The 24,368-nt window shown below is 39.7% G+C and overlaps 1 protein-coding gene across 5 annotated transcripts in view; it reads right to left on the reverse strand.

The window, feature by feature from the left end:
* DYM (dymeclin) overlaps positions 1 to 24,368 on the reverse strand; it is a 351,012-nt gene that overhangs the window by 162,653 nt on the left and 163,991 nt on the right. For all 5 annotated transcript variants that reach the window (XM_075066858.1, XM_075066862.1, XM_075066859.1 and 2 more), the window contains 2 exons: positions 24,001 to 24,179; positions 14,423 to 14,548 (listed from right to left, as the gene is read on the reverse strand). In XM_075066858.1, the coding sequence (XP_074922959.1) occupies positions 14,423 to 14,548; positions 24,001 to 24,179 (305 nt within the window). The remainder of the gene's footprint in view (positions 1 to 14,422; positions 14,549 to 24,000; positions 24,180 to 24,368) is intronic.

The following is a 24,368-nucleotide window of genomic DNA, read 5'->3' on the forward strand; positions in this document are numbered from 1 at the left end:
CACAGTCTAGCTACATTTAGAAAAGGTATGGCCAGGGAAGGAAAAGTTAGTGCTCATAATATAATTGTGGAGTGTTAATACCTAAACTGCAGCCTTGGATACAGGAGATTCCTTACATATATGGAGACAAAATAAATGATTGATCATTAAAACAGGGACACATTTTCAATAACTATGTGTTGCAAAAATGTTAAAGAATGCTATCTGGCTAACAAATGGTGAATCTTATTGTACGAGTAAGTCATAAAAGAAGCAGCTATCACTGATAGAAATGCAAGGTAAGCATAATCAATAATGAGAATAAGCTGCTCAAAGAATGAAGCAAGCAAATAACAACATGGTTAGACTAAGCAAGAAATGGTCATCATCAGACTAATATCAGAGGGGTAGTCGTGTTAGTCTGGACCTGTAAAAAGCGACAAAGAGTCCTGTGGTACCTTATAAACTAACAGAAGTACTGGAGCATGAGCTTTCATGGGTGAATACCCACTTTGTCAGATTAATAGTAGTTCAGAACATGGAAGACACACAGAGGAGACAGGTATCCCAGGATAAGTGAGGAGGAAGAAAAGGGGTAGACTGTAGTTTGTGAAACAGAAGTAAAGATAATGCATATCCTAAAAAGGAAAGGCTGATTTGTCACTAAGCAGGAAAAAGTGAGTAAAAAATACATATTAACACAGTTCAGAAAGCTTGAGTAGAACCTGAAGAAAATCCTGCAAAATAAACCTTCATGACCATGCTACAGGACACAAAAACAAATAAAGAATGAAGCAGTAGTTAAGAGCAGGCCATCTTCTGTCAGGACCTTCTAATTTCCCACACTGGAAGAAAGGGAAGGCAACAATTGCAATCTACATTGGGGAAAAGCCACGTGACCTCATGTTATGTTGCACAGTTCTGTAGTGCTGGACAAAGTGATGGTGGTGCTACGGATGCGATGAAGTGTGAACATTTCCGGTAGGCATTTTATGCTGAACAGGCTCAGAAACTCTAAAGGAGAGAGACTAAAGGGAAATTAATATTTATTGGAAGCATAAAGAAGGCTGAGGAACCCAACAGGAAGAATGAAAGTACCATAAAAAGATTTTCAGATGTAGTGTATATGAATGGATGAGGGAAAGGTAAAATTTAAGGCTTTATGTGGCCATTTCCACTAGTTTGAGATTAAATTGACAGGGGTATAAAATTAAAGCAAGGCATGCATGAAGTTTTGGAAAATGAGAACTACACACAGAAAATGAAGGCCATGGTATTTGTAGGGAGGACTAATAATGAGAGATTGAAAAAAGACAGTATGATAAATTGAATAAAATAGGCCTATTCAGGGCCAACCCTAGACTGAATCGCTCCCCAGACGAGGAACGTCTTCTGTGCCCCACCTCCCCATTTGTTAAACTTTTGAATACTTTTTTTTTTTTTTTTGCATTTGTAGCTCATTTCATGACTTTGATGCATGATTTGCATGCATGATTTACCCCATCATAGAAGACAATAAATTGGCATGCTAGGATCTGTAAACCTTTATTTACTCATACCATATATAAGCAAATAAAAATAATTTCCTCTAAGCTTATAGAAACTTCTTAATTTTAAGAATAACTGAAATGTACTAATGTCAAGAAATTGAACTGTGTACCAACACTGGGTAGTCCGGTGTTAAATAGTATTACAGTAGGTAACAGCCTTAGACAGTTAATCCTAGCCCTTTAGTTCTAAAGGTCGCTTTTCTCGCCTTTGCCCTTGTGAATTGAAGCACAGTGTCACAGAGATCCAAAGACTGGCCAATGGTATTTTCAAGCGATAAAATAGCAAGCGATGTCAGTCTCTTGCCAGCTATCATCGATTGAAGATATGTTTTAATGAGCCTGAGCTTCGAAAAGCTGCACTCGCCACTCATGAGTGGCTGGCAGCATGAACAGAATCCTCAAAGCTATCCACACATTAGGAAAAGTGTCCTTGAGCTTTGCATCATGAATGAATCGGAGAGCTTGAAGTGTTGTCTAATTCAACACAGACATCTTTATCACTGATGTCTGAACATTCCCCATGTGTCAGCATCTGGTGAAGGCCCATACAATTATTCAAGAGTGTTTTCCCGTGCACCAGCAGCTTACTATGGTCATATAAAACCACCCCAGGTCTTCTTGTGGTGCTTCATTTGTCCAACCCCTTCTTTGAAGGGCACTAGAGTAGCATCAATGAGCGTTCATAAAAAAAATAAAAAATCCCTCTTGAATTTTTTTTCCGAGCTTCCCATCTTCTCATCTCTGCCCTCATAGCCAAACTGACTTTTCTTCCAATGAGTATGACCTTCCTTGAAGACAGGCTCAACTCCTAAGTTTTCCATCATTTCTTTGGCAGCAGCGATGGCATCTTCAAATCCATTGTCTCCGTAGGCCACAATGAAATCAAGGTAGTTTCTCATTAAAGTAGTAGCAGTCACGATGTCCATTGACTGAGTTTGTAATGCTTAGCTTACAATGTTTGCTTGGAACAGGATATCATGTCAAACCACAATTGAAACCAGAAATTTGAAGTGAGGTGATCTGGTTTGCCAGGCTTTGTGCATCAGTTTGGATTCTGACCTCGGCTTTACTCGACTGCGACAGTTCCATCAGGGTGTCGTAAACCTCAGTCACTTGGTACCTCACTGGCTTTACACTGTCAATGCGGTTCTCCCAGAAAGCATCACTTAGCAGCTTCACAGTCAGATTTGTAACATTATCCGTGAGGAACTTCCACCTGATAGTTGATGCTGAAAACATGACGTATACACTTTGCAGTACTCCCGAAGAGAGATATTGAATCTAATGATGCTGCTGCTACATCTGACACAACCAAGTTGAGGGAATGGCAGCCACAAAGCATGAAGAAAGCTCTTGGATTCAGCGTAAGGATTCTTGCCCTGACGCCACTGTTTCTTCCCTTCATGTTCACACTGTTGTTGTACCCTTGGCCATGGCAATCCTGAAGCTTTATTTTATTCTCATTCAATATGTTCATAAAGAGTTTTATTAGGTCTTTTCCAGTAGAGTCATCCACTGACCGGAAACAGATAAAGTGTTCCTTTACTTGGACACAACCACTCTCGTCGTCAACAAATCTTACTGTAAAAGACATCCTTTCACTGTGACTAATGTTGAAAGTGCAGTTCATTATTACAGCATAGTATTTTGCTTTGCTGAGCCACATCAACATATTATCAAGCAGTTTCCTTGCCATAAAGTCAATCACTTCATTTTGAATTGTTCTGCTTCAATAATAGTCCATAGTTTCATTACAAACTACTTGATGTAGGTATTCACCCATGACATTCCCTTATTCCCCAAGGAGCTCTACCAAACTGAGGAAATTACCATTATGTTTAGTGAACAACTTATCTGACTAGCCCCAGAAAGCCAAATTATTCTTTGCAAAGAAGAGGGTAATTGAGATCTGCGCTCTAGCACATTCCTCCAGTGCTGGGTTTCTACATTAATAATGCATTGGTTTTCTGTGTCTATGCATTTATTCAGCTTGAGCATGGATTCGACCTCCATCCACTTGCAGTAGGCCGTAAAATGTTTGGGTAACTTTTAATGTTGCTTCAGAGCATCAGTTAAGTTATGCCAGTAATTGTACCAGGAAAGTACAAGCAACGATTTGGCATTCTTTTCAAATATTTTGAAACAAAAACAACACTTTGTCACTTGATTTCAGGTAAACTAGCCAACGCCAAATGAATTTCTCATCATTCTCAAGCACTCTTTCGCAGTATGACTTTGAGAAGTGTCATTTCTGCTCATTTACAGAAATGTCATATCCTTGATTTTGCCCAGCCCGTTCAAAACTGTACTATCAATAACAGCAGAGTTTAGAATTGCGGGCCAGAAGGCTTCTTTGGGGGAATATTTTATTTTCTACAGGTGAAAACAGCCAGTATTAGGCAAAGCAAAAGACTGTATTCTGCAGTATTATAAAGTCATCAAACATTACATGTTAAGCATGGGGAAAAAGTAACTTTCTTTTATATTGTTGCATAGATAGGGGGTTGATAGCTATCTCTGGCATCTCATTAAATATGTCCTTTATTAGTCGCTGCTTACACTTTTCAAGTCTTAAAACACAAGTACACTTTCACAATTACACAATAAAATAAGGTTCATAATATCGCAGCTGGGCTCACTTCACTTCAGTTCGTTCTTATATCTCACTGACTGATTGGCGACATCTCACCCCTTATACACCCGCGGGAGCACGGCTGACAACATTCTAGAAGGTTCAAGGAAAATGTAGTTCTCAAAGACTGGAAGGTTCCACGAGATACTATAAAGGTCCAGAATATTCTAGAAGGTTAGTGAAAAATGAATCCACATACAGAATACCTGAAATATTTTACTTCAAATATTCTATTTTACCTTTGTCCCTAACAACAAAAACAGCACCCTGAACCTGGCACCCCAGGCAGTTGCCTGCCCCTAAATCTGGCCCTGGACCTACTGGTCCATGACACATCCTACAAATAAAGAGGCTTATCTTAAATATTAATGGCAGTCTACACAACAGTATTTAATAATTATTTATAGGACAGCTCCTGCCCTAATTTGAGAGAGATACAGTGAAGTGGAATGATGCTGGTCATGAAGTGATGTTGTGCCAGAGAAATCCAAGTGGCACAAAACAAGAAGATGTGGGGGAGGCTAAAAGCATGTGATGTACACACTGAAGACTGACTTCTTTTTATGCTATCCTAACTGCTATGTATGGATATTGCTCTGACGCATATATGGAAGAGACAGGGAGTAGAGGCACCCACATGCCCTTCTCCCCACAACAGCACAGAGTAGAATTTATTCTTAGATATTTAATGATATACAACACAGCTCTGGCCTGGGTACTTTAAATTTGTCATTGCTGAGAATTTGGCTAGGCTGCTGAATGTGATTACTCAGTTGCTACATACTATTAGTTACAAATAGTAGTTTAATATGCAGAATGTTAGCTGGACTTAGTCTGTGCAACCTTAATTCAACCTCTTATTATAATGCAGTCTAATCACAAGATTGCATGATATTTTTACACAGGGCCACTGCCTCATTCTTTGCACAGGATGACCCTGCTCTGGGATGAATCATAATTGTCTGTTTTCTATAGGATGCCTGTCTCACTTGTTGCAGAAGTTGGAAGATATGTAGTGAATGAGATACAGGTCTAAGGGAAGAGAAAGGATTGCTTCATGGTTAATGCAGTTGAATGCCTTGGAGAATTGGAGAGCTTGACTTGTAACCTTAAGAATGTTCTTTTAAAATAGAAATCACAAACAAAACATGAAGTTATTTTTTTAAAATTGGCAAAGTGAAAAAACAAATTCCATTATGTGACATCATATCCACATCCACATGCTTTGTCAGCAGGGCTGGAACCTTTAGATCTACAGATCTCTACTGCTTGAGCTAATGGAAGAACTGATAGGATGACAACCTACTATTGCTACGTGGCTCATCACTAGAGAGAGATAAGAGACAGACACTTTGCCACTGTGTCACAAATATTTGCTGACAGCAGAGTAATGGTGACAGTCGGGAATTTCAGGCTTTGGAGAGGAATGTGCTCTATTTGGTCAGTTCTGCATGTCCCCCCATCTTGACCCCTTTTGCCCCTTCCCTATCCACCTTATCTCTGTCCAAGTCTGCTCTCTTCCCCACTCCTGGCTCTTCATCCCAGGCTCAAATTGTCCTTTTCTCCTAGTTTGCTCCTTCAGGCTCCCAGTCCATGTCCCAGGCTCCTCACAACTCTCAATCCAAGCCAGTCACCCCTGCCAGCTCCCCATCAGATCTACCTCCCCTCTGCCTGTCACTCCCATTTCTCCACTATGCAATAGCTTCCAGTACCAGTCTTTCTCCCAGGGCTCCAGTTCTAATCTCAGTCTCTTCACTCTCAGACACCTTGTCTCAGTTTCCCCCTACACTATCTTTTTCCAGCCAGTCAAGTTCTTCCCCCACAACCTCGCTCCTTGTCAGATGTCTATTTCCTCCTTTTCCTTCCTCCCTTTTCCCCAACCCCACTTAGTTCCCAGTACCAGTCTAAAAATTAATGGTAGCTTAGGTACAAATGATCATGACTTGATCACATTTATAATGTGCAAACAGAAAAAAAGTCCAGACCAATAATATAGATACTTGGTGCTTTAAAAGAGTCACACACAAATCTGAAAACAACTTTCAGCCAAATCACCTGGGTGGAAGAATTTCATCAGAAAAATATGAATGATAATTGGGAATTATTTAACAGAACTTTACTAAATGCCTGCTGGTACAGCTCATCACCTCTGTATTCAGGTCAGGCAGATTCCTCCTCAGTGTTGCCTAGGCATCAGCAGGAGTGTCACTGACTGCACAGGTTCCCTGCGCTCAGTTCTGGTATCCAACCTCACATCCCAAAGCAACTGGGGCAGCAATTACAAGGGAAGTCCGGCTTTGCCCCTGTAGCACTGGTCTGGTGCATGCTTAGTTGCTCTGTGGGCTAGTGCAAGTACAGTCCAGGCTGCACTAGAAGTGGTGAGAATGAAGCATGCACAGTCACTCTGTGGGGATGGCGCATGTGCAGTCTGGTTAAGACTAGGAGCCGGAGCATGCCCAGTGAGCATGGAATGTTTTTGACTGTTAAATTCTAAGATCTTGGAAGTCTCTACTGAGCTTGTGCAAATGGAGATTTTTCAAAGGTTTATACCTTAGCCAAATTCAGGCAGATTTTCATAGGATCAGAGTGAGGGGATGTCTAGCCTACATTAGCACAAAAAAGGTTATCAGGAGCTAAAGAGATCCATTAAGGTATTGGCCACACCTGGAGGATGTGCCAGTCTCAGTGACTGATGAATCCCATATGGGGAAGGAGCTGGGCGCTAGTGTAAACAGAGAAAGTTTGCAGTAAAAGGGTTCTGCAGGAGAGAGAGGGAAGGAACTCTGCAGTCACCTTCTGGGATCAAAGCATGGAAAGAGCCCAGAGAGGCAGTTGAAGGTCCAGGGTGTGATAAAAGATCAAGCCTGAGGATGACAGAAGGGGGTTTAAATGTATACCTTTACACTGGGATTTATAGGAGGATTCCAGGGGAGAGCCCTGTGAGTCCTAGCCCTGCAAGAGGGATGAGTTTACAGAGGTATTAGAGAGGCCTGATGATAGGCTCAGATAGAAGAAAGCCCAGGAAATTAGCAGGGAGTGGGTCTGAATATAGACAGACCTTGCTTGTTAACTACAGGGTCCCTGGGCTAGAACCCAGAGGAGAGGGAGGGTCTGAGTTCCCTTGCTAGCTACTGGGGAAGGTGGTGGGAAAGCTCCCCAGAGAGAACAGGATAAGGATAATAAAGCCCTGGGAGAAGGGTGTGGACAATGAAGCCTAGAGACAGAAAATCGGACATAAGGACATTGGACATTCTGCTAATCTGGAACAGATGGATTTAAACGCAATGGGGCTGGCAGGCTGAGTTGCAAGAGTAGCAGCAACTCAAGTCTGGTCTACACTACAACCTAAACTGCTATAATTATATCACTCAAGAATGTAAAAAATCCACCCCCCGAACAACACAGTTATGCTGACCTAACCCTCTGTGAAGACAGTACTATGTTGGCAGGAGGGCTTCTCCTGCTGACATTATTAATCCACCTCCCTGAGGGGTGGTAGCTATGCCAACAGGAGAGCTCTTTCCTGTCGGTGTAAAGTGCCTTCATTAAAGTACTGCACAGCTGCATCAGTGCAGCAGCGCTAATGCAGCGTTTTAAGTGTAGACTTGCCCTCAGTCTTCTCTAGTGTCCTGTGTCAACAGCTGCTCCAGTCCTTTGGTGTTCTATCACACCCATCCCAGAGGAGGGGCTCTTGTGATGAGTCCATTCTTCCACAAACAGCAAAAGACACATCCTTGACACAAAGGCCACTCCATGGTTCAAAATATGGAGGTTCTCAAAGAAAAGGTCATCAGAATTTTTAACATATTCTAAACAACATGCTTTCCCCTGTCCTCATTCTGGAAATTGCTAATCCATTTCAGGCAAAACTTTCCAAAACATTCAGCCTCAGGTGGACACTCAGAGAATTTCAGCCCCAATGGTTAAAGTTTGCCAAAGCTGTAAAACTGAAAATAGGGTCTTACAATGGAAGTGTTAAGCAACCTTATTAACAGGCTTACTAGCCACACCTTTAATATAATTCCCCACTCATCAGCGTTTAATAGCACTGTGTAGAGTTATGTTCATTCCTGATCTACAAGATACTCGGCTACTCTACTTTTAAGATTCTCATAATAAGTACGGTACCTAACTATATACTCAGCTGACTCTTCAACTCTAGTAGCTTAATAGTGTCAAATCAAAAGGCATACTAACAATCACACACAAAAAACAGTAAAGGATGTGGAAATCTCCTTTCTACTGATTCACAGAACATACATTTGAAGCTGTATCACTGCTACATGAATCTTTTGGAAGGAGGAACTAGTGATATTAATTTCTCAGGTACGGTAAGATAATAAACCAAGTCAGTTCTGATGGCTAAGACAACTGATTATATTGTTAATGAGCCTAGAAGGAGAAAAAGTAACCTGGGTACCATTAAACCAAAACCAGCACAGCTGACCTTAAGGCTGAGTGCCACAAAAACACACACTTCACTAAAACAGAACACATCTGGCACATCTGACACCTGGCATTGGTCACTGTCGGAAGATAGATACTGGGCTAGATGGACCTTTGGTCTGACCTGGTACGGCCGTTCTTATGTTCTTATCAAAATAACAGTCTGCATTCCAGAGTAGCCCCAGAACACACAAATAAGATTTTATTTCTCAAGAAAAAATGTTTCTGAAATTTTGACTGATTCATGGTGGTCAAAAGAACAAACCCCTAACTCCTGTATGTCATGCCTACAGCTTTCATTTCATATTTCGTTTACACCAATTATGCCTTCAAGATACAAAAAATTCCCAAAAAAGAAGCTGGCTTCTGAAACAACAGTATACAAGTGCATTAAAAACAGGTCATCAATTAACAAAGATGCAAAGAATTCAGCAGTGTCAAATGTTGTCTCCTGTTCTGTACTTAGATTGTAAGGAAACTGGGGCAGGGACTATCTTTTTGTTCTACGTTTGTACTGTACCTAGCACAATGGGGTCCTGGCCCATGACTAGGGCTCTGATGTGCTATGTTAGTACAAATAAATAATAATAATAATAATAATAAGTCATTTCATAAGGGGACTGGCAGTCAGGAGATCTTGGTTCCCAACTCTGCCACAGACTCATTAGGTCATTAATTAAATAATCTCAGGCTGATTTTCAGAGGTGCTAAGCACCCACAATTCCAGCGCAGCTAAAGAGAAACATGAATACTCAGTTCCTCTGGAAAACACCTGACTCTCATAATCAACATTTTTTTAAACAAATGGGGAAAATGAAACTTCTGTCTTTGTGAAGTACTTTGAAATGCTTGACAAAATGTGTTATTTTCACACACAATAAAATTTCATTACATGACTGTTCAGCTTCAAAGTAGCTTCATCAAAAAAAAAATCCATAAACTCTCAGTAAAAAACAAGAACTTTAAACTAAGATTTAATGAGAGAAATTATGACATGTGCCTCTATATTCTCCCTGAAGCTTACAAATTAAAAGATAGAAAGAGAGGTCATGACAGAAAATACATCTCTTATCAAAATGACAATGAGCTACAAAACAGAGCCAGTTACTAGCCCAACCATGTGTGCATTCTTGCATTGTTCAACTATTCTTCAGCAAACAATCTCACAAAAAGCAATATGACTAAGTAAGCAGCATGAAATGCTCACAACAAAACCCCAAAACACATTAAATTTACCAGGTTTTAAGATTTCATAAATTCAAAATTTAGTTACAGTTTTAAGAAAGTTTTGCTAAGGGTCAAACAATTTAAAAGAGAATGCGGACCCAGTTTCAAACAAATCTGGTACGATTTATGGATTTGCACTGAAAATGAAAATAAAACCTGAAGCTTTGCACACAACACCCAGAGAAAAGTCTGCAAATTTTGACTTGAGTTTAGCTCTGACTTCTCAAAGCGAAACCAGGGCTGTAGACCCAAGAGAACAGAACTTCAAAAATGCGTTTGCATGAAACTCTGAGAACTGAAACCTCAGAATTTCCCACAGCTCCGATTATGAGGCATTTCTTCAGAATCTGAGGAAGACTGACTCTGTGTTAAAATTTTCAACTGCAACTTACACAACGTATTTCCAGTTATTATTACTGGATAACAGTGGCACAGCACCACTCAGGTTTAGCCCAGCCCCCCATGGCGGGGTGGGGGGCAGAGGAAAGAGGTGTGTCTGGGTCAAATTTGAGGCCCTGTCTACATGGGGGGACAGGGGGAAAGAATCGATCTATGTTATGCAACTTCAGCTACATGAATAATGTACTTAGATCAACTTACTGTGGTATCTTCACTGTGGTGAGTCGACTGCTGCCGCTCCCCCGTCGACTCCGCCTGTGCCTCTCACCAAGCTGGAGTACAGGAGTCGACAGGAGAGCACTCGGGGGTCGATTTATCGCACCTAACTAGATTTGATAAATTGATCCCCGTTGGGTCGATCACTGCCCGCCGATCTGTCCGGTAGTGAAGACATACCCAGAGTGAGTGGCACTGCAAACCTCATGCACCAGAGGCCAGGTCACAATGCCCAGAGCAGGGAGCCAAGCCCAGCCAGCCTGCGGGACAGGAGCCAGCTCAATTGGGACATTCTGGCTTTCCCGTGGTTTCTTTATTTCCCTCCAATGTCTCGCAACTCCTCTGAGGTCACAACCCACAGTTTGGGGAATGTTAATTTAGAGAGCTATAAGAAGGTGTTCGTTAGTATTTGTACAGTTTTATGAAGAGTTACAGAAGCATTTGCTAATGGGCAACACAAATTCATTGAAGAGGTAATTTTAAGTGTACTGTGACAATTTCGAAACATAATAACATTTAAAAATAAATACAGCTGCCTGTAGGAAAAAAGTACCATAAAAGTTTTGTGACATTGCATTTCATTTGAAGATCTCAGTTAAATTATGATTTCATATTGCTGGGGGGTGGGGATGGGTGGGAGGGGATCAATGCACCAAAGACCCATCCCAGTTAGGGAACTCCAGATTTACCAGTTTACTCCATTGTTACTACTGAAGTAAACTGGGTTCTGTGTGAGCCCTGGGGGTCTGCCTGCATGGAGTCAGTTGCAGGAACAAGATCTATTTTTTTGATCACCTCGTCAATGCAGCTAAGACCACGTTTATTTTAAATAAAAACCCTTTAGCAGTTAGAAGAGTTTCTGTGGTTTCCTTGGCTCTTTACTAGTCTGTATAATCACAGAGATTTATAAAACCGTGCTTACTAAAATTAATCTTAAAAATCAATAAATAAATAAATGTGGGTGTAATACCACAAAGGAAAATATGCCCATAAATGGATCACACGGTAATGACTGTTATAAGAACATTACAGGATATGCATCAGCACAGAGAAAAACAGGTCGACTCAAAATACATTAAATTATTCTCTTATTTTCTCAGACTTCAGCCAAGTGATGTAAGAAGCTTCCTGCTGAAATTGCTAAAATGCAATAAATACTTACAGTGAATAAGAGCTTCATTCAGGTTGTATGACTGGTGCTAGACACTCACATTTTACAGCCTGATTTAGATAGTTCCCTTCTCTCCACTGATAAGTTTTTTTTCTTCCCTATGAGAGCCTCTCAGCATTTGGGGAGTTGTGTGTTTGAGATTTAAGACATTTAATTAAACTAATTCCGTAATTAACACTATACAAAACTAATCTATTTGGAAGCTAGTCCCATACCTTTCACACTGTGAGAATACACACCTAAAAGCACTGAAAAGGATGTAAACTGGTGTCAGATACACCAATGCATTCCTACACCTGATTTCCAGAGGAAAAGGAAAAGCATGGCTTTATCTGTCCTTTTATTTTCTTCTGGCAGCTATGCACAGGTGAGTGGGTCCTCAGGAAGTGGTATCAGGAAGATCGTTTCACAAACTGTCCATCCGAACAGGGTTCGGCTTAACCTGCAATATTCAGATCTGGATTTTGAAATCCTCCTTTTCTTCCCCTCTTCCACAAAGTTCAGGGATGTTCAGAATTAGAAATGAAACAAGGGAATCAGAAAATGCTGCTTGCCCAGGATCCTGGGTAAAGCAAATAACTGGAGGGAATTTTCTTGAAAAACAGGAATCCTGGAGGCTCAGAGTCATAGTCCTTGACCCGCTTCTAGTCAAGTATGTCATGGCTGCTAAAGCAGTGTTGTAGTCTAGACAGGGACCTCTCCTGCAAACCCATAGCTGAATTCACTGGGTGAGGGCAGGAGATACCCAACCTCTCCTCTTCATTGCACTTGTCCATCTCTGTGACGAAGTTTTGGAGTGCAAAGGGAAACAAAAGCCCTGGAGTTCAATGTAAGCAATGCTACAGGAGTAGCAAGGTGCATTTTGTTCGACTTTAGGCCTTTTGCACAGAGGGAAGTACAGACCACTCATGGGGTGTGAAAGAAGGGGTAGAAAAGAGGCCTACACAGAGGAAAGGAACAGAGGAGAGTGGAAAAGGTTGGATGACCCCCAGATCTGGCCTCTAACTCAATGCCAATGTGTTCCTTCAGCTGTTGATAGAGCAGCATGCAGCTCCTTGAAAGTCATCCATTTTGGCCCTCTTCCCAGATGCAGCGAGAAGCTGGTCACATGAGCAGTTCAAATACACAGGACTATGGGCTCAGGCAGCAGCCCACAGGCCCAGGAGTCTCTCCTCCATTCCCATAGGACTCATTTAAGGAACAAAAATGTGTGTGTCCTGGCCGCCTGGAACTACCAAAGGATACTCCACCAAGCATCCTCTGCTGAAGGGGGAAACAGAGGCATAAGATAAGGAAGCAAAGAAAATACTGAAAGAGAAGATATGGAAAGGAAAAGAGAACAGAGGCAGAGAAGGGCAAGCATGTGAAAACTGGCAGGAAAAAGGAGGGCAAATACTTGTTTTAAATAAAGGGAGATCATAAATATCACTCACATTATAAAGCCACCATTACTCCCATGTTGGCAATCTCAGCAGTGAGGACAAGGATTAAATGGACATAGAAAGTGAATTATGCTCTCATCCCATGGCTTAACCTACACTGGCCATTTTAGGAAAATCTGCCATGTTTGCCTAAACAATGAGAGATCTGTGGACAGAGCATGTTTAAAGCCTTTAAAATAAATGAAGAAAGATGAGGCAAGGAAGTGATGGTGGTGGTGGGCATACTGTATCTCAATAGTTCAATAAACTCAATTCATGAGCAAAAAACTTGAAAGTTAAGGAGATACTAAATCTACAGACACAGCATCCAAATATATACACTCATGATGTGTGGGGCGGAAGGAAAAGTCTCCAGAGAAATGTTGGCTTCAGCAGTTTGCATATTTGCCATCGATTTTCGTCCCAAAAGTTGCTTATTAGTCTCAAGAAACTTCACATACACACAAAGTCCTCCTGTTTTCTACATACAGATCTACATAATCTCCTATGAAACTACAGAAATTTGTGACCAAAATTCTCTCTCTCGGGTTTTTACAAGCCTCTATCGCTTTGATACCCTGGAGAAAAAGTCACATTCCTGCTAAAACAGGACAAACTTACCTGCGAGAAAGATTCTGTTTAACTACCTGAACACTTGCTTTCAGCTTTTCACATCTCCTTTATGAATCAATGCATCACATAATCCCAAGAGATACTTTGCATGTCTGAGCCAAAAATCAGATAAAATTAGTATAAACTTCTTCTACATTATGATATTTTACAAGCTCCAGCACAGTTGGTCAAGGCCAATGAAATCTAATCAGATTTTGGACCATGTTATATGGCTAATATAAAATAGATATTAATCTGGCCGAAAAACAGACTGGAGATGCCAAGTAAGGAAGTTACAGTCAGTTTGAGAAATAAAAACTCCCAATAAAGTCCCTTCAGTTGGAATATAAGCTGCTTAAGTAAGGTTGCTGTGAAAGCATAAGACTGTTTACCTATCATTCTATTTCTTTTTCTTCCTTGGCAAACAGCATCCTTGAGGCAACCTGCCTGCCTACTTCCATGCTCAGTTGGAAAGAGGAAACACCAGAGAAGAACAAAGTTATCCTACTGGCAGGAAAATCATTTGTACACATCACTAAACAAAGGTTCTTGAAAGGAAGCTTATAACCCTGTTTTAATTAGTTTTGTAGGAAATGAGTATATATCCTCAAATCTTGAAGAGCACATTTAATCTGTAAGCCAGTTCTGCTGAAGAGACAATTATTGTCCTAGTGGAGTAGGCAGTAAAACATGCAAGCTTATTTCTATTCAGATAGAAAATAAAAATCATTTAGATGTTTAAGAGTTATTTACCATAACAGTAACTCACCACTTCATGAATGGATCGATTGAAGCCATCATCCTCTGTAAGGATCAACAAAATTATAAGAGCCATGTAAACATGGTGTGAATTTCTTTCTTCAACATGATAGAGAATCTCAAGAATTGGCAAAACCTTGAGGGGAAAAATATGAATACATTAGTTTAGCCTTTCAAATATCACAAACAATAAACACAGAAGGTTTTAAACCCTCCTTGTGTCACCCTGTCCTTTCATAATATCACAGCTTCCCTTTCCCTCCTGAAACAGCCACCCCAACCACTGATGTAAAATGCTCAAACACCTTCCATCTGCTTTTTATGTCTCTGTGAGAGTCATTAATAGTCTAAACATATTCTTTCTTGTAGTGAGACACTGAATTTTAATTCCTAATAAATGGAATTCCTAGCCACAACAGTTACTATAAGGTTCTGAAAATTCCATCTCCCATCAGACAGAAAAACTGTTTGCTGAACCAAATTTATACCAGTTCACAGCTAACTCAGTTGAAACACAGTTTGCCTGGCTACAATACACGGGGCTCAATCATCTTCTTCACAATATTTTACAAAGGTTTGAAATGGTTATGTTCCATCCATCATAGCTAGACAGTGTTTGAACTGCACTATTCAGAATCATTGTAAAATCAGAAGAGGGCCAAAACTGGCACTTTAATCCAAACCTCTTTGAATTTCAAGGGTGGAGGTGATCAAATTAGAATCCCCAGATCTGAAAACCAATCTGGGCTGGATCCAAAACCAGTAAAAACCTGTTTTTTCCTATTCTATTTCATATACTGCCACTGTTTCAGTGTTCCCACTCCTATGAGAGTTCAGCCCAAGATCTTGCAACATTTCCACCAAGATGGCCAGCTTGAGCCAAAGCCCTGAAAGACGAGCTAACAAGATTTCATTGCCATAGAATTAGTACCTGAACTCTAGTCTTGATTTGTCCCCAAAGTCCAGCCTAAACTTAATCCAGACGCAAATACTGTCTCTTCATCATCTCTTCGAATATTAACTTTACACTGGCTCAGTAAAATTTCCCCTTCCCATGATTTCTAAAATCACAAAATAATATAGTAAAAGGACTTCAGAAAATTCTTATTTCCAAGACTGAATGAGGCACAGAAAACTCTTCCCAAGAGATTATAGATGCTTAAAGGCTTAGCTTGATGTTTTAAAAAACAAACCGAATGTAGCAGGATGAATCATGTGAGACCTTTTCTGGTGACCAGCCAGTACTCTAAATGCATCATATGCCTCTAAAATTACCAGAAATGTTCTGTTATAATCACCAAGCTTCAAAACAGTTTGTTTTGGCTAGACACATTAAAGAGATTTTTACAGTTTCTTATAAAACCAGTGGGTTTGTCTTTGTGCGCTTCTGGCACATATCTTTTCTGGGGCACATTAACCAGGATCAAGATAACACCAAAGGAAAGAATGAGACTTTTAAAAAACACTTTTTTCCATCATTAGAACCAAACATCTTTCTCTACAAATTCAGAAGTTAGGGATTTCAGACAGCCACTTCTTTGCTGTTAAAAAGAGTAAATTTTTCTACATTCTGCAATTATAGGGATTGAGATTTTTTTCTCTAAACTACATGATCACTAAGACAAAAGACCACTTTTTTTTTTATAACATTTGAATTACAGATAGCACAATATCTGTGCTAAAAACAAAAGATATTTATTTCTCCCATCCCTCAGTGAGAAGTGGTTTTCCTCATATCCTTAAGCTCTTCATTTTCATCTATCCCTATATACAATAAGCACCATTGTTATGGCTGAAATGGACATAACTCTCATCAGCATTAGATGCCATTACAATTCCTTCATTAGAAAGTCAGCATTTCTGTTAAGGAATGAGAGATACTCATCTCCCAGCTCCAATCAGAATCAATGTGTGCTCGCTCGCTCTCTGTTGCATTCCCAGGAACTCCTGCCTTGAAGCCAGGAGAACAAGGTTAGAGGACCCAGTTCTCCTGGATGGTAGCACAGAACACTGCCATCTAGATCATCCCTACTTTGATATTTTTAAGCATAAGAAAAGCAGATAGTGACTAAAGAGATTTGTTTTTCTGACTTGTTTGTGTTTCTGACTCTCTAATGTTATTTTGTACTGGCTTGTTCTGTCTTTCACAAGTTTTTCAACTGAAAAAGAAAATAAAAAATTGAAACTACCTCACACAAGGCTTATTGCCTGAGCCAATTGCTCCAATTGCTTCCAACTAAAATACAGTAGAAACTCAGAATTACGAACAGGTTGGAATGGAGGTTGTTCGTAACTCTGAAATGTTCGGTACTCTGAACAAAAGGTTATGCTGAAGTTTACAACAGAACATTGACTTCATACAGCTTTAAAACTTTACAATGCAGAAGAAAAATGCTGATGTTAACCATCTTAATTTAAATGAAACAAGCACAGAAATAGTTTCTTTACCTTCTCAAACATTTTTCTTTAAACTTCCCTTTATTTTTGTAGTAGTTTACATTTAACACATTACTGTGCTGTACAGTAGTTGTGTGTGGGGGTGGGGTTGGGTGTTTGGTCTCTGCTGCCTGATTGTGTACTTCTGGTTCCTAATGAGGTGTGTGGCTGACAGGTCAGTTCATAACTCTGGCGTTCATAACTCTGAGGTTCTACTGTATGTATATTGCACATGGCTTTGCATTGCACATGTTAATATCCAAATCCTTTCCTAGTGCTAGGACTATTATAAACTCCAATAGATGATAATTCTCTTTGCATAACATAAAGCAATATAAAACTACTGCAGAGGTTCTTTTACAATTTTGGTTTGCAGTGAAAACAACAAAAAGCTTTTTGAAGTCTACCTTGTGAGGCATATACTTAGTTTCTTGGATGGCTGCTGAGTGGAGAAAAGAGGGAACATCAGCTTTTTAGTCCTATAGGATTTATTACAGTAAAATACTAATATTTATTACTAATCAAAAATTAATACATTGCCATGCAAGTTATAGGGCCTTATAATACTTGTCAAGCAATCTTGTTAGTGCTGAATAATACCGTACCAAGCACATCTGGGACACGTTGCTTCAGAGCTGCCCAAGATACGTATTATCTCTATCTGAAAGGATGTTAGTTCATAAACCATAGCTGGAGAAGTGTATTCAATGTTCAAGAAGCACCCAAGGTACTAAAGGTGCAGGGATAACTGAACTAAATGCACCCTTACTGACACTGAGTGAAATATTGTATATCAGCTCAATCTGCAGTAATTTGGAAATAAACCAGACACCCCTGTTTCCACCCCACACTCCATTTATAAACACAGCTTCTACTGTCAGATTTCTTTATTATCATTCAACTCATGTCACCTTCTCTTTGAAGCCCTCCACAGGTTCCCCAATTCACTGCAAACTTAACTTTCTTGTCCTCAGCTTCAAGGCTTTTCATATCTGTGCCCCTCCCTATGTATATACCCTTATCTCTCAGCATTTTGCCCAAGCCTCCGCTGCTCTGGGAATTAGGCCAGACTTAACACTCATTTGCTTCCCAAACAACTGCTATTGTGCCCTCTTTCATGCTGCCCTTTGCATATTGAACCTGAAATGATTCATAAGTGGAACCACCTGAACCTCGAGATTTCTGGTTCACTGCAAATTTTGATATTTTGAAATTTCCTGTGACCCAGAAATTCTGAAACATTTTTGTTTCTGAAACACTGACACATGGCATCTGCAAAACTAAATATAGCCCGCAGGACCCTGCCAGTTGCTACTGAAATTAACATGCATCTAATCAGTATCACAGCTGCAGTAGTGAAACTGACAAGAATCATATCAGTTTCAGTCAGCAGCTTCTAGGGCTCCCAGGGTTTACAGTTCTGGGGCAGTCCAGCCATGCAGTCCAACCTGGGGGTAGGGATCCAGGATTCCACAGTCCCCATCCTGAGGCAGTCCACATGGCACGGCTGCCCTGGAACTATAGAACCTGGAAGCCCGGTGTCCCGAGCAGCCTACCAGGAAACAGGCAGGGTTCTGACAAAAACCTGCATGTGATTAGATGAAAGGTCATGAACCCAAGATGTTTCCACAAAACATTTTGGGTCTGATGAACCAGTATCTTCTGATGAAGCTTTGTTTTATCAGAAAATTCTCCATCAGCTTTACTCATACCATTTCCTTCTCCAAACTCTCTTCAAGGGCCAGTTCTTCTATAATTTTTATAAGAAATTAGCCAACTAATTTTGGCTAGGTTGCAGGTATTAAATGGGGATTAATGTGGTAATTAAAACAAATATTTTTGTCTCTGTCTCTTTTCCCCTTTATGTACTACATCTTGTGTTAGTTTGTAAGCACTTCAGGGAAATGACCGTCTTTATACGTGTGCATCTGTATGTGTGGACAGCACTGGGCACACAGTGGGTCGTATCGAAATATTATTAATTATCATCATTAATAATAAAAATAATAATAATTTCTAAATCACTATATGCACCAGGCAGTCCACCTGGCACGGCTGCTCTGGAGCCACAGAACCTGGAAGCCCAGTGTCCCCAGCAGCCTACCAGGAAACAGGCAGGGTTCTAACAAAAACCTGCCTGTGATTAGATAAAAGGTCATGAACCCAAGATGTTTCCACAAAACACAGACAAAATATTTTAAGTGCAGTTGAGATCTCTTGCATTTAATCATAACCAAAATTCTACTTCCAGACTTCTCAATAAATGCATTTTCACATACTAGAGTTAATTAAAAATGTTCTATATGAAATATATTTATGCTTATAAATCCATTATTTAAAAATAAGATATTAACATGCTCCTTTCATTCAAAGATCTTGTCTTATACTACTCTACTGCATATGTGGTACTGATATTCATTGAATAAACTCCTTTACTTCTACAAAACAGGAAATAAACTGCGAAAACGTAATAAACCATTTATTTTGCACTATGCGCCCACCTTGCACACATTTTGCCCACTAAATCATCTCTACTGGGCCTACTTCTTACATTTCTTGTCACTGAGCAGTCTTCAATCAGCTGACATTTTTACAAAAAGAATTCACCATTAAAAATTACTTCTAATCCCCCAACATGTAGGCCAAATAAAAACAGACACTGAAAATTACAAATACTATAGTCTGTCCAGGGCCAGAGACTATTTAACCAGGAAAAAAAAAGTCTGTATATACATCTTATCTAAAGTACATGACAAAATATATGATTTCTCATACCGAATTTTTGTCAATGAAAATTATAACAAATCATCATATTCTATAATAATACATCATCTCATACATTCCTTAAATACAATCATTTCTGGGAGAAGAGGGGCAACTTATGAATAGACCTTAGCAACACTGCACAACTGTGCAGGACCCAAAACAAAGAATTACTGTATCCATTAGAAACTACATTTTGCATACTTAATATTGATTTGCAATTACCCAACTAAAATTTAGCCTTGAAAATGGGGTTAACAATCCATATCCTTGCAAAAAGAGTCAACATTTTTCATGAACACAAGTAACACACAGCTTGTTTTTATATCTGAAAAGCTGTTCCATGACACCACGTTGGGGCACTGGCTTTGCAAAGTGCCACCTACTGCAACACCAGCATCGCTTCCTGCAGCAACTTGAGAGCATTTCTCAGTGATCTCCTTTCCAAATACGAACTAGGGATGCCCCTTGCTAAATTTATGATGAACTACATCATTTCATATAATTTAGGACATTGGACTACATCATTTCACACAATACTATGGATGCACTGAGATGATCTAGAAATTGTTATAATTAAATGAGTGATCTATTCTTGTGAGCAGATTGTTGTTATAGAAAGAACAGTCATATTCTTACAAATAAAGTTTTTATATAAGTAAAGCTAGCATTACCATAGTGTGTTTTAATACAAGGTAAGCACAATTCATCACCTTGTAGCTGAATGATCATGACTTGGGATTAAAAAAAAAAGAAGAGCCCTTAATAGATAAAAGTAGGCTCACACACAATTAAATTAGGAAATGAGTTCAGCTAAAATAGTTTAACACATACAGGACTAATTAAAAAATGTAACTAAAAAGTTATGAGAGAGGGGAGAGAGCTATACAAAAAATCAATCTCAAAAATAAGGAAATCACACTGGCAAGTCTGCCAATGATGTTTCCTGGGCAAAGAAAGGGTATTAACAAGAAGATGAGGGGTGGGAACTACCAGATGTTTTGATGTGGCAAATAAAGTGTAATTTTTCTTTTGTTGTTGTGATCACGCTAAAGAAGAAGGACCCAAAGTAGCTTTAAATAAGGAGTAATAACAACATACAATCATAAAAGTGTAGGATTGAAAGGGACGTCAATAAGTCATCTAGTGCAGACTTCTGCACTCAAGGCAGAACTACAGTAATAACTAGAGCATCCCTCACAGGTGTTTGTCTAACCTGCTCTTAGAAACCTCCAATGATGGGGATAGAATTTCATAGCCTCCCCGGGCAATTTATTCCGGTGCTTTACTACCCTGACAGTGAGGAAGTTTCTCCTAAACCTCCCCTACAGCAATTTAAGCCCATTGCTTCTTGTCCTAACCAAAGAGGTTAACAAGAACAATTTTTCATCCTCCTCCTTGTAAAAACCTTTTATGCAGTCATATTCCCCCCTGCCTCCTCCCCCCACCCCCGCCTGTCTTCTCTTCTCCAGACAAAACAACCCCACTTTTTTCAATCTTCCCTCACAGGTCATGTTTTCTAGACCTTTAATCACGTTTGTTGCTCTCCTCTGGACTTTCTCCAATTTGTCCACATCTTTCCTGAAACGTGGCACCCAGAACTGGACACAATGCTCCAGTTTGAGGCCCTATCAATGCAAAGTAGAATGGAAGAATTATTTCTCGTGTCTTGCTTATAACACTCCTGCTAATATATCCCAGAAAGAGCTTTGCTTTTTTGCAACAGTGTTGAATTGTTGACTCATATAATCCCTAAGGAAAGGTCTGAAGTTCACAATATACCAAATACAATAATTAAAAAAACTCAGCAAAAAGTAGCAAAAAACCCCAAACTTATGAATATTTTCCCACAGAGACAGAAAACTAGTACACTTAGTGCCTTACTGTCACATTGACAGCCTGGAAACTTAATGTTGCTATTGATCCACAGAACTCATCCACCAGAGTGACTCAGCCCTGACCTACACTGTTCATCTATGGGGGGATAGAGAGGAGTTCAGTCTTCATTGGCAGTTCAGTAGCTGGCCTCCTTCCTGAATTTGCCAACAAGTGTGCCTATGAGTGCTAATTTTCATCATGTATCTGTCCACTAGGAATTGGACTGAGACCAAACACATTTCATACAGGTCCCCAAACAGCCTTCAGATGCTAGCTAAAATCCAGCCTAGGTTGTTAGGTTATCTAACTATGAAAGGCTCTCTTTTCTTTTACCAATTCCTGAGACATCCAATTCCATCTTTACAAGAATTTTTATAAAATAAGACTTGCATAAAAGATTGCCAGCATGTCCGCATTACATAAAAAAAGTGATGTTCTGTAAACTGTCATATTACAGAACCACAGATCAGGTAGGATCACACTGGCCATTAGCCACAACTGGCTGCTGGAAAACAAAAATTTAATTTCATAAAAAAAATTTAAGGTTTGGGCATTTGTTTCAGCTTTGCATTGGAATGAGACAGACCTTTTGAGATTTTTCATGAAAAAGCAAGAGAGAGCGATACACTTCAACTTCAGAATAGCCACTAGCCGAATCGCATAGAGCAGGGACTTGAATCTAGGTCTCTCCAACATAGACTCATAGACTCGTAGGTCAGAAGGGACCAATATAATCATCTAGTCTGACCTCCTGCACAAAGCAGGCCACAGAACCCTACCCATCCACTTTTATAACAACCCCTAACCCATGACTGAGTTATTGAAGTCCTCAAAATTGTGGTTTGAAGACCTCAAGACATCTCAGGTTAGTGTCCTAATCACCAGGCTATTCGGTATTCTGGGGAAGGTCTCTCTTTTAACCCTCACCCCAATCCTAGATCCAAGAAACCTCCCCAACAAAATATGTTTCCACAAAATATTTCCATTTTGACACAGCATTTTCCTGACTAAAAAATGTTTTGTTGAAAAAAGTTAAAGACCAGTCCAATGTCATGACCTCAATTCAAAGCAGTGAGAAAGTTTTTGCTACCATAACATTTCTAACTAAACTTTGTTAGCTCCCTCCCAGAACCTTTAGAATTGCCTGTTTTATTTCTGTACTCCAGAGCAGGTCAACTTTCATTACATTAATAAGCAAAGTAGTTACACTCTGCAGTTTGAATATAATTAACTGGAAATAATAAAACTGATCAAGTTTCTTGAGCATATCCTGAAGGTCAACAGATTTGGGCTATATCAAACCAACTGTGGTGTGTGAGGGGGTGAGGAGAAATTGTCCAATAAGGATCATTAGGCAGGAATAGTTTAAGATCCTGGAGTGAAGATCACAGCATTTTGCTCACTACGATCCTTAACAGAGATGGGGGGAAAGCAGCAGAAGAGGTCTGTTCCTCATATTTTAATGTGGGGTGTGTGCATACACAAACAGGGCAGGGGAGGGAAGAGCAGAAGAGAAAGGATGGTGATCTTAGAATAGCTGTTCTGGGTGGACACCACTTTCTCATGCTCCTGTAGTTAGGACACCTGAAACATGAGAGGGATAAAGCTAGTAAGTGGCTTCAGAAGATGCAGTTTAAGCAGAAGTGGCTTCACCATGGTCAGATGAAGACTGAGAGGAGAGGCTATCCCAGTTAAATAACAACTCAGCAACAGTTTGGAGGCCACTGTCAAAGCTGTGCTCCTTATTCTATGAAATACCATAAGAAGAGTGGACAATTCATTACACCTTTAACTAATAGTCACAATTTTTTTACCTGTTGACACCCTAACACATTTAGATCTATAATGACTAATAGTTTCCTGGCTAACGAAAGCTTGGAAGACAGTTTATTCATAAGAATTCAAAGTTTTCCTTTTGATTTCTCTTCACATTATTCATTAAAAAATATCAACTAATGATATTTATATATAGAAAAAGAATGAAAGACGATCATGTCACTAAGGGCCAAATTTATGTAGGCCTATAACAACATGTCTGATTATACGAGCACATGCAGAGCTGCATGTTGACACTGAATCTGTCTATGCAAATGCAGGTTTTTGCACATGCAAGTTTGCAAATGCATTTTTGGAACCCTGTTAAAAATATTAGAGTCATAGAGCTTAAGTTGCAAAGGGACCACCAGATCATGTAGCCACACCTCTTGTATATCACAGGCCACTAAACACCTACGGTCCTAATTCTCCTCCCATCTTGGCCCACCCATCCTACTCTTATTCTATCCGACCTTCTCTCCCTCCCACCCCCCATTTTAAACATATTAAGTTTCTCTATCAATTTTGCCAACATTCCAGAGATTTATACTCTTATCAGTGCTATCTCTTAATCCAGTCACATGCTGAGCATAATATGAACAAGTATTGAATAACATTACACAACCATACACAAACCTCCACAAATCAACACCATTTGCCAAATATTAAGTATTAAATATGCAGTACGATACTTACAAGATTTTCCATATCAGTGCGGGCCAACATATATGTCCGAACATTGCTGTTCTGATGCAGTAATATGTATAAAAGGAGAGTTGCTTGATCAGATTTCTGCTGTTCACACAAAGCTGTGTACAAACTGTTAAAATTAATCTGGAAAGCATGTGGACTTGGTGAAGGAAAAGCAGTGCTATCTGGAATAAAGAAACCAAAAACATATTTTTTTTAAAAAAAGAAAAAAAAAACTATTTACCGCCTAGGTTTCTGTTTGTTTTACAGACACTTTCATGTCTGACACGAGCACCACAGAAAGAACTGGAGCTAAATACCTGCAGAAATAATCTTTAATCAGTCTTGGTTCAACTTTTACTGGGGTCAATAAA

Source organism: Chelonoidis abingdonii, chromosome 6, assembly GCF_003597395.2.
Source record: "Chelonoidis abingdonii isolate Lonesome George chromosome 6, CheloAbing_2.0, whole genome shotgun sequence".
Classification (NCBI taxonomy): domain Eukaryota; kingdom Metazoa; phylum Chordata; order Testudines; family Testudinidae; genus Chelonoidis; species Chelonoidis abingdonii.